The sequence below is a fragment of the Thamnophis sirtalis genome, unplaced genomic scaffold (genome assembly GCF_051295495.1).
Source record: "Thamnophis sirtalis isolate CommonGarterSnake01/CBP01778 unplaced genomic scaffold, rThaSir2_p1.2 scaffold_1, whole genome shotgun sequence".
Classification (NCBI taxonomy): Eukaryota; Metazoa; Chordata; class Lepidosauria; order Squamata; family Natricidae; genus Thamnophis; species Thamnophis sirtalis.
In genome coordinates this window covers 63,875,281-63,893,299 of record NW_028261381.1, presented here as the reverse complement: position 1 = coordinate 63,893,299, position 18,019 = coordinate 63,875,281, and the positions used below count along the sequence as shown (strand labels likewise).

The window sequence follows — 18,019 nt, the reverse complement described above, 5'->3', positions numbered from 1 at the left end:
CTTTATTATTACAGGGAATATGCCTTTTTTTTGTTTTGTTTTTTTGAGAGCAAGCTTTTTGGAACAGGTTAGAAAGAAGCAAATTCAACCGTACAAACAGTGCTGCTCCCCGGTGGAAGCAGTGTACAAAGCAGAGTGACAGGAGTCTTGGGTTTCCCATATGTGAATCTGGTACCCAAGCATTAGAAGCTTGTTTGTGACAAGTCCACCCTTCCCTCCTCCCCTGGGATTTCTAGAGAGCGGTGACACTCAGTGATTTGCCACTGTCTTCCCAGGATGCTGTTCCAGAGAAGGAATGCAGACGACTCAATAGAACCTCTGCGCTGCCCTGGGCTGCCTTTGATGCCTCATCTTCTTCCAAGGCCACCTCCACTACTGCCTCTTGATTGGCTTCCTTAGTCAGCTTCTCTTCTTCCTCCTGGAGGAACTGCTGCTGCTTCTCCTCCTCTTCCATCTCCTCCTCCTCTTCTTCCTCTTCTTCTTCCTCCTCTTCTCCATCCTCCTCATGCTGTCTTTGCTCTTCTTCAAGCTCTCCATCGCTCTGTTGCTCATCCTGGTAGTCCTCAGCCAGGTCCTCCGAAAGTCTCTCCCTCCAGAACTGTTGCCACCAAACAACCAGGCTTCTCATTAGGTGCCGAGGATGGTACCTTCCTTCTGTTTCCCGGTTCAAATAGAACCATGCTAAAAACAGCAGCAGCAGCAGCGCAAACAGCAGGCAGATGAGGATATTCACTACGGCATCCCCATTGTTTTCCCCGCCACTCTCTGGATTCTCCGCCTGGATTTTGCCAGGAAGTAACAATAAGAGGGCACAGGGAAGTCTGAGCTTCTGTAAAAAGAAGAGAGTCTGGATTAGTCACGATCCTAGCTTCTTTGGACACTTCCATGCAGCCGCCTGACTTGCTCCTCAAATCTTCAACAGGAGCCTCCCTGTGCTTCACTGTGTCGCTATGGGGAGATTCCCAGAGCTCCTTCTAACTGGCCATTGGTGCCTGACAAGCTAGCTCCTCCTGGCCCACCCTCATTCTTCTCATGCCATGAAACCAAAGTCAGCCTCTCCTTGGGAAGCATAAGATGGTGGGGCAATGCGCCGTGGTACAATGGGTAGAGGGAAAGGGACATCCCAAGAAATGGAAGGCAGGATAAGGAAGGAGATGCAACCAATGGGAAATCGGCTGCCCCGTAAATCTAGAGGAGACGATGCACAGCTGCCACGGCAATGTTTTCCCCATAGCACCTACTGAGCCTATAAGCCTCCCCCATATGGGGTGAGGACAAAAGGGACTAGCACGAATCTCAGATCAGCACAGCCCTTGTGTGTGAAAGGGCCATTTGCTGTATTCAGCCCGTGAAGCAATCCTGTAGCTATGGAATCTTGGAATTCTATCCTAGAAATTTTAAGTTGCACAATAATTGGCCTCCACTACAATTTGTTAGGGAAAGCATGGACAAAGATGGATTGGAAGTATCTTACAATCGCTCAGGAACTATTTAAACTTTACCTGTTAACTAGTTAGCTACTGCCCTACAATGACTTGTATTTTTTAAATAGTACAAAGAGTTTCACCTCTTACGGTCTATGTTAGATAGTAGGGTAGTTCTGATGTTAGGCACTTTGCAGCATTGCCGCAGTCTCACAACTCATAAGATGCATGCTTCCTGCTATAACAATAGCATGAGGGAGAGAGAATGATTTAAGATTTTGTCCTTGCACAAGTTCTACCTTTGTGGTTATTTCTGAAGATAAAGACCCATCCACATAATACTCAGGGCTAAATATACTCTGCACTTAAAAAAAAGGAGATTATGTACCCAGAGAAACCTTAAGGTTTTAGAAAGAAATGCACATGCGTATTATTTTTTACACATCGTTCTGCTATTTTTAAATAATTCTGGATTGTGTAATTGAAAGAACTAGGAGGTAAGAACCTCTGAAGTCTCCCATCTGGCAATCTTCAGCTACTGGTTTGCTCTTGCAAACTCTGCTAATATTGCCCAAATACTTTATTTCTTCCAGCTCTCTTGTGACTAAATGTCTGCTAACAGTGTGTTACTTTAAAAATAAATGCTGACAGCTTCAGCATTTGTGCTCAAAGCGAATGGGTTTTTCTACCTGGAAAAACAGGAAATCAGCAGAAATCTCAACCTTTGTTTCAGAAGATAGGAACTATGTCTGTTGCAGTAGAGGCGTGTCCAAACTTTTGGCTTTCCTGGACTGCGCTGAGTGAAGAGGAATTGTCTTGGGCCATGTATGAAATATATAATATAGTTAATGTATATAAATAACAAACTTCCTTTATTATGGAGTTCTTGTGGGGGGGCCGCATTATAGCTGCTCAAGGTTATCCTGTGGGCAGTGGGTTGGACATCCCTGTTGTAGCATCTACACGAGACACTAAAATGGCGCTGCATTGCTGATTCTTATTCTCAATACTTAAATGTCTTCAAAAGAAGGGAAGATGATTTTTGCAAATACAGGTAGTCCTCAACTTATGACCACAATTGAGCCCAAAATTTCTGTTGCTAAGTGAGTATTTGTTAAGTGGATTTTGCCCCGTTTTACGATCTTTGTTGCCACAGTTAAGTGAATCATTGCACTTGTTAAGTTAGTAACACGGTTGTTAAGTGACTCTGGCTTCCCCATTGACTTTGCTTATCAGAAAGTCACAAAAGGGTGATTACATGACCCTGGGACACGGCAACCGTCATAAATATGAACCAGTTGCCAAGTGCCTGAATTTTGATCAAATGACCATGGGGAATGCTACAACTCTTGTAAGTGTGAAAAACGGTCATAAGTCACTTTTTTTCACTGCCGTTGTAACTTTGAACGGTCACTAAATGAACTGTAAGTTGAGGACAACCTGTAGTCCTGTCATACATTTAGACAAACTTTTCCTCTCACCTCAACAGGACAGATAATCTGGAAGGAGTTTAAACTGATTTAATGTATTACGCTGTTAACATTTTCATTGGCTATTGCAAATATGGTTAATGGTTTAGTGCAGTGTTTCTCAACTTTGGCAACTTGAAGATGTCCGGGACTTCAACTCCCAGAATTCCCTAGCCAGCATTCGCTGGCTGGGGAATTCTGGGAGTTGAAGTCCCGGACATCTTCAAGTTGCCAAGGTTGAGAAACACTGGTTTAGTGTGTTGTGTGAACTCAGGATAATTGGAGTGCCGTTCAATAAACCTGGAATCCTCAATGTTGGGCCTCATCTGTGCCAATCCTTCTGCCAGCCTTTTTCTTTTCTTTTCTTTTAAAGAATCTGCAATAAATCATGTGGTCATCTGCATGGCTTTTATTTTTAAGGAGAATTCTTTGGTAGTTTGAAAAAATAAATAACTAAAATGTGTAGCAAGCAATTATGGCCTTGAACTTTTATTTTGAAATATACCTACCTGCACAGAAAAAAAAACCTGCCATTGTTTAGTAGGGAGCAACCTCAAGAGATGGGTTAGTAAGAAGAAGCACTGTTTATTGTGTGGGCTAGAATGATTGATTCTTGAGGAAGAAGCCATTGAAAAAAATAGAAATGTTCAGAAAGTGAGCTTGATGAGCAAGTAAATAAGATGGTTAGCAAGAGTTTTGTGATAAAGTTCAGATGTAGGAGATCATTAACAAATCCAGTAAATCGTGCAAAGAAGGGAAGAGCTGTTGGATGGAGTTAATGGTGCAGTTCTTCCTTATCTGCAATATCTGGCATATTTGTGTTCTACCTGAAAACCACAAAAATGTATGCTGCAAATGGAGAGTCACTAGCTGTACTTGAGGGGGAAAGGATCAGAGCAAGAGCTTTTATCAGCTGATAAAAGAATGAAGATTTCTTGAGCCAAATCTAGGTAATCCACTTAAGACTGGATATACGTTGCAGAGTTACACAAGGAAGAGAGATAAGCAACAAGTCCAGTGGAAGAGAGCAATTTACCAAAAGGATCTTCTGAAGAAATTTTCCACCATTAAAAATAATTTTCAAGTTTTCAATTTAAAAAAAAATCCTTTGGGTTTGTAAGAAAGAGACAAGCGCTTAAGATGAAAAAGTGGAGAACTGTAAAGAAGTAAGGATACAACTGCTACCTGTAGAAGGATCAATAGGGCAATTGTAATAATTTGTGACTCCCTGCTAAAAGGAATACACAATAATATGTATTAGATCTGCTGGTTTAGAAAGTGTCCTGTTTCTCAGATGTGTAGTTGATGGATGTGACAAAGCTTATCATAGCCATTCAGGCATTCTCTCTTGATGCCGGCAAGAACAGTTAATTTATCTTGGACTTTGAAGCCATGGAAGAAAAGTGAAAAATTTGGGAGCACTGCTGGTTGTGTCATCCTTCCTTCCTATTCATAGAAGCAAAGTAGAAAGTGAAAATATACTGCCATTTGAATTACCAAAAATGAAAATGGTAACAGAAAAACATGATTTCTGAGAATATGGTTTATGCGATGCAGACAATAAATGGTTAGCATGAAATTATTTGCATTTTAGAAAGACTGTGAAAAGTGTGTTTGAGCAAAGAATATCAAACTCAGACTGGAAGATGGAGGAAACCCAGAATAAGATTAATTGACAGAATAACTTTAAGGGTCTATTAACCCACCAGTGAAAATGAGAAATCAGTTTATAAAATGCACAGCATTCATTGTCTATATTCTAACGAACAAAATAACAGAGTTAGAAGAGACCTTGGAAATCTGGTCCAAACTCCTGCTGAGGCAGAAAAACCCTATACCGTTTCAGACAAATGGTTGTCCAATCTGTTCTTAAGAATCTCCAGTGTTACAGCACCTGCAAATTCTGGAGGCCACTCATTCCACTGATTAATTGTTCTCACTGTCAGAAAAAGGCAGTTTGTTGATGTCACAATTGCCTTCCATTCCTGAGGTAAAGTGCACGATGCTTTCCAAAAGCAAATGATTTGAGCTTTTGCAGAAGGGCAGATTTTAGTGAAATGTTAAGAAAGACTTATAAAAACAACAAAGAGCAATGATAAGAGGAACCAAACAACCACAGAAGTGAACCTTTGTTTGGTATGTCCAAGGCAGGGGTGGGTTCCTGAACCAGTGAGTACCAGTTCTCTGTGTGTGCGTTTTGTGCACCCGTTACTTGCTTCGCATATGCGTGCACCAGCCACGCATTGTGCATGCACATTTGACTAAAAATTGCTCTGTGCGTGCGCAGAACCACACCGGCAATGGCAGAAAATACCAAAGAACTGGTTCGGGGGCGTGGCAGGCCTGGGTCGCTGCCTGTTCTGTAACCCAGGCCTGAATTCTAGTGCTGGTTTGGTCGAACCGGGGCAAACCAGAAGCAACCCACTTCTGGTCCAAGGATATATTAGGCCAGTGTTTCTCAACCTTGGTAATGTTAAGACATGTTGAGGTCCACACATCTTAGCATTGCTAAAATTAAGAAATGTTTGCTTAGCCATTTATAAGGGATGCTGTAATTTGATTCCTGCATTAGGAAGCAGGCTGGACTTAAATCCCTTCATAAGTATTGTAAATAGTCCCATCCCATTTTGTGATCCTATTAGTCTCACCAGTTTGATATTTGGATCATGCCATCATTTGAATCAGAGGTGGTATTCAGCCAGTTGTGACAGATTATGAGAACCGGTAGCAGAAATTTTGAGTAGTTTGGAGAACCGGCAAGTAGGCTTGCCCCGCCCCCACTGCCTCCCAGTCTCCCAACGGTGGATTTCTACTGGTTCGCACCAATTTGGGCAAACCAGTAGTGGTAATTTGGTCTGGCAGCGACCCAGGCTGGCTTCACCCCCAAACTGGTTTCCCAGTCTCCGCTGCCATTGCTGGCATGTTTTTTATTAGTTTTTCATAGTCTTCGCGCATGTGCAGAACAATTTACAGTGAACTGTGCACGCATGCGCAGTGTATGTCTGGTGGGCGCGCGAAGTGCATGCGAAGCAAACCGGTACCAATGCCAATAGGAACCCACCTCGGAGCAGAGATCTAAGGCAACTCATATTTGTAATCAGTTTCCCATATAGTTAAATTGCTCCCTTCTCACTTTTTTAAAACCTAGTAAGTCAACAGAAAGAACTACTACAGCAGAAGCAAATGGCAACTCTTGACTTCTGGATGACCTTCATCTTCAGATGCTAGTTATATCAATTGGTGATGAAAATTACAAAACATGCATGCTCCAAATTACCTAGTGCATTTCTAGATAGTGAACAAGGCAACACATGAACTAAGAGGACCCAATATTTTCTAAATACAAAGACTGGGGTGAAAAACATGGTTGTAAAAGAACAGGTCTCTTGTTCTTTTAATAAGTGAACATGGGTTATTCAGAAAAACCTTCTAGCCACACAACATAGCTCACAAAGAGCCATGTAATAAGAAAAATTGTAACCCTTCTTCTTAATACATAGAGTCTTGGTTACTTGGTACAGAAACAAAACCGTGTTTTAACTCTGAAGAACAAAACAGCTATTTTCAGTGGCTTACAAATGATCTGCAATGGACTTCTTTAAGTGCTGGGACAGGAGCCATTCCAAAGCAACAATGTCTTTTCCACCCCAAAGGAAAAGCAATGGAACGTAGACGGCTTCTGTGTGTTTCAAAAGCAAGAATGTAGAAAATGTGTTTATGGCTTTTCTACAAAATTTTTCATCATGCTTAGAGAGGGACAAGCATTTCCTCTCTCCACCCCACCCATGCAAGATGTTAAAAACTAACTTGTGCAAAAAGCCACCCTTCTACGCTATGTCCCACACAGTGGCTTTTCTTAACCAGAGGAATCTGGGATTTGCTATTGGTAAGCAAATGAACCAAGTTGGAAATTGATTGTTCTGGGAAAGTATAGAGAACTCTGCACATTAACTAAGCACCATTTCTGGCCCAATGGAGTCACCGATTCCAGTTACATTGTAGTTTTAGATAATAGTTGTAATTTAAAATCTGGGCTATTAATACACCCCGCTGCTAGGCTAAGTTATGCACCACTTTCATATTCATTCACTTTTTCTTCCCCGTTGGATCGTTGGTTCCCTTACCATCATCCAAAGCGATGCTGTTCTCTCTCTGCTGAGCTCCATTGAGTCTTGAAGAGAGGAAAAAATGAAACTCTTCAAAGTGCAGAGAGTAGGGAGGGCTTCCTGCCTGTGTTTCTCACCCCGAGATGGGGTTTTGCTGCACATTTTTGCTCAGCACCATATGCACACTGATCTTCCTCGCTTGTCTATCTTGAATAAACTATCCAAAACTATTGGAGGAGCAGCAGAACTTCCTTCATGAAGTCTTCCAAAATAAAATATAATAAACAAAATAAAATAAATAAAATTCAGATGTGCCTTAATGGAGGGTGGGGGATGGAAGAGAGAATAAGGAGAGAAGATTTCTCCCAACCTGCCATCTTTCAGATGTGTTAAAGTTCACATTATAGCTGGAAATTGTCTTACACAGTGCAGAAAGGGAGATGGTACTTATATATAAATTTTATCATGGAAAAGAGCATGAAAGAATGAAGGCCAGCTTAAGGTCATATTTAAAAGTGATGAGGATAAAGAGGATTTTCCCGAAGGCTAACAGAAATAACCTCAGAGCAGGATATGGCTCTGGAAATTGTCCAGGAACACAGAAGATATAAGGTGGATACCAAGAAGAAAGAAGGCATCTCAATAAACGTTACTAGTTCTTGTAGGCATCTTGAAAGAAAAGTATCAAGATATTAGAAGACTTATGTCCCTGGAACTGAGTAACAAATTTGAGGAGCAGAATTAGTGAGGTGCTAGAAGAACAAATTTCACCCAAATATTCCAACTGAAGAAGGAGCAAATCCTAGGAAATCCAAAATCAAATTATTTCTGTACTCAACAAAGTACTATAACAGGTTGTTGAGCAGCTTGTTTGAAAGCACTTAGAAAATAAATGCCACTATTGCCAGGAACAAGCACTTTAAGAACAAATTGTGTCAGATTTACAGTACCTCTTTTTATGAGAGAATGATTGTGAGGCTGTTGTAGGCTGTGGATGGAGTATACCTTGATCTTTGTAAAACAATGAGAGGGTCTGTCATGACAAATACTACAATCTGATTAAATCCAACCTGTTGAACACCACATCCAAAGGATGCTATGTTCACAGGTGATTTCTGCATCTGCCGGGAAGTAAGTACTAAGTGAGTGTACTCCAGAGCTTCATCCTCAGCTCTATGCTGCTCAACACATTAAAAATGACCTAGAAGGTGGAATAGAAGAAATGCAGCTCAAAATGTCAGACAATGAGGTGCTGAATGGAAAATTATCAAATGGATGTATATAGGATGGGACAGGCTCTGGCTTTTTTGTATGAAGGATAAAGGATGACCTGTATTCCCTAGCCAAAATGTATCTTAATACGTTTCCAGGCAGAAAAAGAGTTGTACATTCAGAGGATGATCACAAAATGGTGAAAATCTACAGGACACCAGCAAACAGGCTACACGCCTGTTTGCATTTGCTCTATTCTATTTCCGGAGGTTCTGGCAACCTCGGTGCCTCTGCTCAGTAGCATCAGCCGCAAGCTTCCTGCTGCCCCCATAATTGTTTGAGCTAGGACAGGAAGACCAATGCACCTGCCACCCATCCGTGCAGATGTCTTTAGAAAATAATGCTCAAACGATGCTTGCAGCATGCAAGTGCATTAAAATAGTTGCTCTGTTCTTTGTCTGCAAACCACAACAGGATGTTGTTGGGCGTTGAATGTCATGGATGACCAACAAATTATCTCTGCACTTTCACCAGACTGGTAGAGAGGTTCCTTCATGAGAAGAGGGTTTAATCATGAGAAGCGGCTATAACATGATCCTTTTACATCATTCATTTTTTATAACTTTTTAAAACTATATTTTGAATGTCCTCATTCACACAAACTTTTGCCATAGGAAGGGCGGGCCCATTTATCCGTTTTGTGAAAAAGAATACAATTTATTATTATTATCATTATTATTATTGTTGTTGTTGTTGTTGTTGTTGTTGTTGTTATTAATTTGTCTTGTATGCCGCCTACTCCCGGAGGACTCCGGGCGGCTCACAAAAGACAAGGGAAAATGGGGAATGAGACAAAGACAACATATTAAAAACAAAACCAACATTCACAATTTCTGTGGAGGTAGATGCTTCTCAGCTCCCCCCAGCCTGCTGGAACAGCCAGGACTTGGTGGCTTTGCGGAAGGCCGGGAGGGTAGTAAGGATCCGGATCTCAACAGGGAGCTCGTTCCAGAGGGCCGGAGCTGCAACAGAGAAGGCTCTCCCCCGGGGAGTCGCCAGCCGACATTGGCTGGCAGATGGAATCCGGAGGAGACGCAACCTGTGCGATCTAATTGGTCTGAGAGAGGTAATCGGCAGGAGGCGGTCTCTCAGGTACCCAGGTCCGATGCCATGTAGGGCTTTATAGGTAGCGACCAGCACCTTGAAGCGGATTCGGAGACTAATAGGTAGCCAGTGCAGCTCGCGGAGGATAGGTGTAACGTGGGTGTACCTTGGTGCACCCACAATCGCTCGCGTGGCTGCATTCTGGACTAATTGGAGTCTTCGAACACTCTTCAAGGGCAGCCCCATGTAGAGCGCATTACAATAATCCAGTCTTGAGGTCACAAGGGCGTGAGTGACTGTCTGAAGGGCCTCCCGATCCAGGTAGGGTCGCAATTGGTGCACCAGGCGAACCTGGGCAAAGGTCCCCTTGTCACAGCCGACAGATGGTGTTCTAGAGTCAGCTGTGGGTCCAGGAGGACTCCCAAATTGCGAACCCTCTCTGAGGGGTGTATAATTTCGCCCCCCAGCCTGAGAGATGGAACAGTTGGACAATCTTTGGGAGGGAACATCAGAAGCCACTCGGTCTTGTCTGGATTGAGTGCCAACTTGTTTGCTCCCATCCAGACTCTAACAGCCTCCAGGCACTGGCACATCACTTCTACTGCTTCGCTGAGTTGGCACGGGGCAGACAGATACAGCTGCGTATCGTCTGCATATTGGTGATACTTAATCCCGTGCCAGCGTATGATCTCACCCAGCGGCTTCATGTAGATGTTAAATAGGAGGGGGGACAGGACCGAACCCTGCGGCACCCCATACTTGAGGGGCCTTGGGGTCGATCTCTGCCCTCCGACCAACACCGACTGCGACCTGTCCGAGAGGTAGGAGGAGAACCACCGCAAAACGGTGCCTCCCAACCCCACCTCTCGCAACCATCGCAGAAGGATACCATGGTCGATGGTATCGAAGGCCGCTGAGAGGTCAAGAAGCACAAGGATAGAGGGGTGACCCCTATCCCTGGCCCGCCAGAGATCATCGATCAGCGTGACCAAAGCAGTTTCCGTGCTGTAACCAGGCCTGAAACCCGACTGAAAAGAGTCTAGATAATCGGCTTCATCCAAGGACCGTCGGAGTTGCGAGGCCACCACTTTCTCAACAACCTATCCTACAAAGGGAAGGTTGGAGACTGGACGATAGTTGCTCAAAATGGCTGGGTCCAAAGACGATTTCTTCAGGAGGGGTCTCACCACTGCATCCTTTAGGAGGGGTGGGAAGATTCCCTCCCGGAGAGAGGTGTTCACAATCGTCTGGATCCAGCTGCGTGTCACCTCCCTGCTGGTCGAGACCAGCCAGGAGGGACACAGGTCCAGTATACAAGTGGAGGCACTCATCGCTCGCATGGCCTTTTCCACTTCATCAGGAGAAGCGCGTTGAAACTCAATCCATAAAGCATGCTCAAGACCCTCCCCCGGTACCTCGGCTGGTATCGTGCAATTGGAGTCCAGCTCTGTCTGAATCCGAGCGACTTTATCCGTCAAATACTGAACAAATTCCTCAGCTCTACTCTGTAGAGGGTCACCCGCATCCCTCCCTTTCAAGAGGGAGCGGGTTATTCTAAACAAGGCAGCTGGGCGCGATTCGGCGGATGCAATAAGGGCGGCAAAATGCGAACATTTTGCCGCTTGTATTGCCACAAGAATTTATTCCTGGAATGTCCCAGGTCTTTTTCTAGAACAGGTTTATTGGTGCTTTCGTAAGGTGAATGAAGAACAGAGGATGTGTTCTGTTGGATCCAGGGGTGGGTTGCTGCCAGCATTACAGCCAGTTCAGTGTGCAGATTTTTTTTTTGTGCACGTGCACATTTGCACCTAAAAAGTCTGCACAAACGCACAACGTTAGAAAAGGGAAAAAATACAACCCACCTATGGTTGTATCACACTTTTAATGACTTTCATCCTCCCATAGCCCAAGTTCCCTATTTGAAGGTTTTGTTGTTTGCCTTAATGTATTTTGCCATATATTCTTGAGTCTTTTAAGGAGAAACACATTTCACTGACTCCTGCATTTATTATTTTTGTGGTGTTTCTGTTCTTTTCATTTGTGGATGGATTACATTTTTCAAATGAATCCTTCTTGGCTTGCCAGTAGAAATTCTGACTCGACATTGGAGCCAAGCTGGTGTTCTTTGCACATCTTGCCAGTATATATATGAAGTGAGATTTTATTATTGTAGTTTGGTATAAGCATTGTGCAGGTAATTACACCACTTTGAGCTTTCTTTTCAATGTTCTTTTCGTCATTAAAAGGTAAATGTTCCCCTCACAAATACAGTATGTGCTAGTCGTTCCCAACTCTAGGGGGTGGTGCTCATCTCTGTTTCAAAGCCAAAGAGCCAGCGCTGTCCAAAGACCTCTCAATGGTCATGACTAAATGCCGGTTCTATTTTTTGGAAGGCTGTTCTACTTTGGGTTTTTTTTCATAATGTTTTTAGACGTTACAATTAAAAAGACACAATCTAACAGAAAGCTTAAAAATTAAAAAGAAAAATTAGAAAGTGCAGAAAAAAAGAAAAGAGTAGAAAAAAATAAAAAGTATGTATGTATTGTATGTATTTATAATTTCCACAATTGTCACAACTAGTATAAACAGTTTTAGTAACTTATCGCCTTCTAAAATACAGCAAATGACTTCTTAAACACAATTGTTTTGTTATGGTGGCTGTGATGTTTCATCAGTTAGGGCTCCCTTATGCTAAGCAGCTAGTTCTGAGGGTAGCTTGGACTAAAATGAATCAGAAATACAAAGTAAGTCTGTTTCAGAGGTGGACCGTCTATGGACCACCATAAACATTTCTTGTTCTGCAAAATTTACTTTTTGAAATGGATGAGCTGCTCTTGCAATGCTCAGGTCAGCACATTCCAGGAAGAAAACAAATTCTGGAAGCAGGCCAGGCTATTTTGCAGATCTGTACTATTTATAAAATGGTTGTTGTAGACTATGCAGCTTAGCACAAAGCATTGATTTACCAGAAAACAAAGTGAGATTGCTACCCTCGCCCTACTCTCAGTCTCTAATGCTCTATGTTACTCCAGCTGCCTTTTCCTTTTAATGTGAAGAACACACATATGCCAAGAAAGCATTCGTGTGCAACTCTCTTTCCCGGTGCCTGTGGGGACCAGTTTCACTTTTGCAGAAAGACCACATATGTCTGAAGATCCATGAGTTGCAACTACCAGAAGGTCATCTAAGATTAACAATGGTTCCACTGTACCTCCCAGGCTGTGAATTCAGCTCATCAGTGTGAGGCCTATTGTACAGCACAACTGTCCATGTCACCAATTCTTGTTCAACTTCCTGATCAAAACTGCTTGCTAGCACATGTCTACTCACTCATTGACTATGATGGTGAATCATCAAGACTTCTGCTGTCTCTCTGGAGCCAGATTACCTTTTAAGGGCTGGCATCAGTCAGGTAGTGATGTCATCACATTGTCAGATGACTACTCTCAGCTGTTTCATGTAGATGTTAAACAAGAGGAAAGAGACACAGAATACGTATGTAAAATACAGAGATTTTAAAAAGTCTTTCTTATATCTCTAGCCCATATTACATCTAGCGGCATCACTGGATATTGCTTATGGAAATAAAAAAATAATCTGGTTGTTTTCTGGCAAAATATCAGAACCTAAATTAGACATTTTAAACTATCATCCTATAGTATAGAAGATATACTGTCTTATTTAGATAACTAGGGGCTGCATACTAACCTTGCTCAGGACAGTAACATGGGATAGGCAGGCTTGCCATTTTTCAGAGGAGAGGGCAGATAAGAGGTTTTTAAGCCATTCTTTTGGAAATTAAAAGGTGACAAAATCAAGTTTTGCTTTATGTCAGTATAGTCTCTGCTGAGCCAACACCCCTTTCATTAAATAACGGGGGCACGATGTATATTTCAGTGCAGTCACATAAAATTATTTGCATAGTTCCTTCCTTTGTTAAAATTGAACTTAATGGAGTTGTGATAAGAGAAGGGAATAGGTGATTGTTGGGGTGTCAAGGAAAATAAAGTTTTTATTCTACACATATTTTCCATATTCTGACTACTCATGTTGAACCTCAAGCTTCATTTCTGCAACTCAGACATGTTCCATTAGGATTATGTGAAACGTTTGACTCAAAATATTTACATATTTGATGCATACCAATTAATTGAACACAAACTGTCACCAGAATACTATTTTCTATGAGGCATTTGTAAGCTTCTGCTAATCCTTTAAACAATCCATCTCTCTCTGTATAATCAAGCCAGGATGAGCAGGCATCCAGTTAGAAGATACATCAAGGGCTCCACATCAAACTAGATTCCAAGTTAAAACAAGTCCAAGTAAATTTAACTATAAAGTGTTTCACAACTTAATGTTGCAGGCCAGAACACTACTTTTATAACAGTCAAAATTAATACTGACATCACTTAGGCGAGCTCTACTGGCAGGCACAAGATTTGCAAAACAGCCTCTTTAGTTCATTACTCTCTGTTTCCGGGAGAGAATCTATGATGGACTAGATGTCCCTGAAGGAATGGAGGTGGTATTGCATCAGTGATTGGTGGCTAGATGGTAAATTCTGGCCGGCATAGTCACTCTAGAAAAAAGAGAGAATATGAGATTGCCCACTTGCAATCCGAATAACTGCTCTGGACAAGGAGACCATAGAAGCTTTTTGCAATTAGTGTATGAATCCAGTGGCTACGAGTTGAGAAAATCCAATCAAGTTCACAGCCATAATGCAGCCTATATGGACACAAAGTTCACAAAAGCTGTACTTTCTTAACCACTTTTCGATGCAATTTATTTACAGCTAAAGAGAGGTTTTTCGAGCAGTGGGATAATTGAAATCCACTTGGTAAATCAACATTCTTTCTAGATTAGCAAGGGGGGTGGGAAGGAGGGAGGGAAGCTTCAAAGGATTTAACCTTTTAGCAAAAGGCTTAACAAGGATTGACTACAATGAAGTTTAAAGGCGATAAAGGGGACACTATTTTTGAAAAATTGATTTTTGGTAAAAGTGCTTTAGAACGAATTGAAATTTAATAGAAAACAGAATAGATCTTAGTGAGAATGTTATTTGTTAACTATTAAAAGAGTGCTGACAATGGATTTTATAAAACAAAAGATAAAGATAATATGAGCCACATTGTGATGGTGACTGATGGCAGATTGCCATATGAGACAAAGTATTAAGGGCACAGAAAGACAAAACAGGGGGCGGGAGGGAAACCTGCCTTTTAATCTTCTCCTTATATTTTAAACACTTTTTCATTATAACATTACAATAGGACGCACCAGAAAAATGGCAAAAAAAGAGAGTGATAGGGCAGGGGGGATTGCTAGAGCAATATCCAGAGAGCAGGGGTGAAATCCAGCAGGTTCTGACAGGTTCTGGAGAACCGGTAGCGGAAATTTTGAGTAGTTTGGAGAATCGGCAAATAACACCTCAGGCTACCCCAGAGTGGAATAGGAATGGAGATTTTGCAATATCCTTCCCCTGCCAATCCCACCAAGCCACACCCACAGAACCGATAGTAAAAAAATTGAATTTCACCACTGCCAGAGAGGAATTACACCATACTTGCTTCAGAAAATTTGCAAAATTAGACAATAAATAATCTGAATCATTTAATATTAAAAAGACATCTTTTGAAAAAAGAATGTATAAAAGACTTGTAAAAATGAAAGAGGAGATGAAAGAAAAAGTTAAGAAGATGGAAGTTTCTGTAGAAATCAATGGAGATATAAAACAAATTAATGACAAAGTGGAAATTCTGGAGAGTAGAACTGAAGTTATAAAAAGAGAGACAGAAAGATAATCTGGTATTACGGGAATTGAATTTTTTTTCCAGAACAATTCCAGAGGATTCTGGTGAAGGTATTACAATAAAGAAAGGATTATTAAAGCCTCATCAAAAAAAATTTCAAATAGGATGAGGATATGGAGGAAAGTATTGAAATGTTCTGTGAGATGTCCTGGCACACTTTGTCAGGAAGAAGACAAGAGATAAAATTTTATAGCAGTGGAAAAGTCATGGAATCGTTTTTGTATAGATGACCATAGCAAGATTACTGTATGCATAAAGCTGGAAAGATCTAGCAATGCCCACAATGAAGTTGATAGAACTTGAGATGGCCATATTGACTAGTTTGATTTGAGAAACAATAACCCCCTTGTTTATTGCTCACTGGAAGCCCCTTATGGACATTCTGTGTAAAACAGAAAAAGATGAATTTATGATATGTTGTTTTGATTTGACAGGATATAGAAAGAATCATGATGTAATTTTAGATAAAGAGGTAAATTCATCAATGTACTGATAACAGCTATAAAAATGATTGAAAGTCACTTCTTTGTATCTTTCTTCTTTTCTATTTTTTTAAAACTTTTTTTCTTGTACTTTTAGTTCTCTTTTTTTTTCTTCCTTACTCTATATTAGATTGCATTAGTTTTTTAAAAATGTTTTAATAAAGCTATATAACAAAACCACTCTCCTAACAAGCAGGCTCTCTCCCTTGTTCTGTTGGATTTGTCATAAGGCTTCTTCCACTGGCATACCAATTCTAGAACAAATTAGGAAGCCTGACATCTGACTAAAACAGAAATGGGAAGATACATGTAGCATATGGCTGAATGGACCAGAACCAAGAAGAGGGGGATGTTCTACAATTGAAGAAAACACAATGTTTTCAGTTCCTGAGAGTCTTAAAATCTGTAGCTTCCCAAAGCAGCAATATAAACTGGAGAAAATAAATAAAATAAAAATCTAGGCTAAGTTAAACACATGCTAAATCAAAAAGACAGAGACTAGGGAAACAGCCAGCAAATGGAGTTGTAGGAAACCCAACAATGCCTTATTCATTGTATTGCTATAAAAGGCTAAGGACTTTGTTTGGATCAGTTATTGAAGAGCTGGCTCCCTAGTGGACCAAAGCGGAGAATATGTCTTTGAGGATTTTAAACTTTATATAAATATGCATCAATCACACAATTCCTTTTCAGGGCGAGAAATCCTTTGCAAAGTGAGAAACACTCAGCAAATGAAATAAAAAAAGGAAATGCTGCTTACTTTAATACCAACGCATCCATTGTATCTCTCTAATTTTTCTTCATTTTTACTATAGCCATATATAACTTGCAAGCTTGCCTTTTAAACTTATTTCTGTCATTTGAAGAATCTCATCAGCTTCACTCGGTCACATCATTTTGTTTTTCTTTACTATCAACGTATTATTTCTTCCAGTAGAGTAGAGTGAATACAACAGATCTGGAAGGGACCTTGGAGATCTTCTAGTCCTGCCCCCTGCTCAAGCAGGAGAACCTATACTATTTCAGAGAAGTGGCCGTCTAGTATCTTCTTAAAAACCTCCAATGATGGAGCACCCACCATTTCTGAAGGCAAGCTTTTCCACTGGTTAATTGTCCTCACTGTTAGGAAGTTTCTCAATTCCAGATTGCTTTTCTCTTTGGTTAGCTTCCAACAATTGTTCCTTGTCCTGTCCTCTGGTGATTTCTAGAATAATTTGACCCTCCCTTCTTTGTGGCAGTCCCTCAAATACTGGAATACTGGTATCATGTCACCCCTAATTCTTTTCTTTAGACTAGCCAAACCCAAATCCTGCAGCTATTCTTCATGTTTTACTCTCCAGGGCTTTGATCATCTTAGTTACTCTTTTCTGAATTTTTTCCAAGGCCTCAACATCTTTTTGTAGTATGGTAATCAAAATTGGTCTCAGTATTCCAGATGTGGTCTTATTAGGGTTTTATATTTCTTGTGCAATTCACTTTTCATTCCTTCTGTCTGCATGGTGAAATTACCTTCATGTACTTACATGGTGGTCAGCTATTTTTGCATCCAATTTTTGCATTCACTCATTACCTCCCCTTCATTCTTTACTATATTTACCGTTTACCACATACATTTCTTGTATATCCTATTCCTACTACATTCAACTTACTGTTATGTTCCTCTTGATAAGCTGAGGTCTTACATAGGCAGATGCAAACCCTTCTATGTGAACATTTTCAGTTGACATTCATTTCCACCATTTTTCTACCAGAATTGGCACATCTTAAAATGTTCCCTCTCCTATCACCTTGTGTATTCCTTATATATGTCTCCATTAATGTATGAAATAACCAAAAGGGAATTACCTATGCTTATCTTTCTCCCTGCTAAATGCTGAAGGTTTAACTAGATATTCCCTTTATTCTCCCACATGCTGTACGTCCATATTTTACTTACCACTTTCAGCGACTAGCCTTTTAGCTCCATATTTGCACAAAATATCCCATTATTCCATCATGCATTTTTTTCTACACCAACAAATATTCAACAGACTTTCTCATATTCACATATTCTTCAATGAGCTATTGAAGAACAATATATAAATGTGTTTTCCTGATATTGTCAAAACCCAGCTCAAAGAATTATCATTTAAAATACAGGAAAGTCAAAGAATCTTGACCAATTCAGATCAAAAATTGATTGTCAGGCAAGAACATTTCTGATGTTCGTTCATTCAGTCATTCATTCATTCATAGTGGGATCAGCATCCAAACTAAAATTTAGTATTTAGTATTGTGTTGATTTGATCCATTTTGTAAATCATCTACATCATTTTGAGCACCATTTTTAGGTGAAAATTACATATTTGGAAAGATTTCTCGATTTACCCAAGGTCCATGGTCTCTACTGATAGTCCTCAACTTACA

At 40.8% G+C, this 18,019-nt stretch overlaps 1 protein-coding gene across 1 annotated transcript; it reads right to left on the bottom strand.

The window, feature by feature from the left end:
- Positions 1 to 138: 138 nt before the first annotated feature.
- Positions 139 to 11,448, bottom strand: PTPRCAP (protein tyrosine phosphatase receptor type C associated protein). Its single transcript, XM_087703560.1, has 2 exons — positions 11,398 to 11,448; positions 139 to 829 (listed from the first exon to the last, which is right to left on the bottom strand). The coding sequence occupies exons 1-2, from the start codon at positions 11,446 to 11,448 to the stop codon at positions 233 to 235; spliced, it is 648 nt and encodes a 215-aa protein (XP_087559686.1). The 3' UTR covers positions 139 to 232.
- Between the last annotated feature and the right edge of the window lie 6,571 nt (positions 11,449 to 18,019).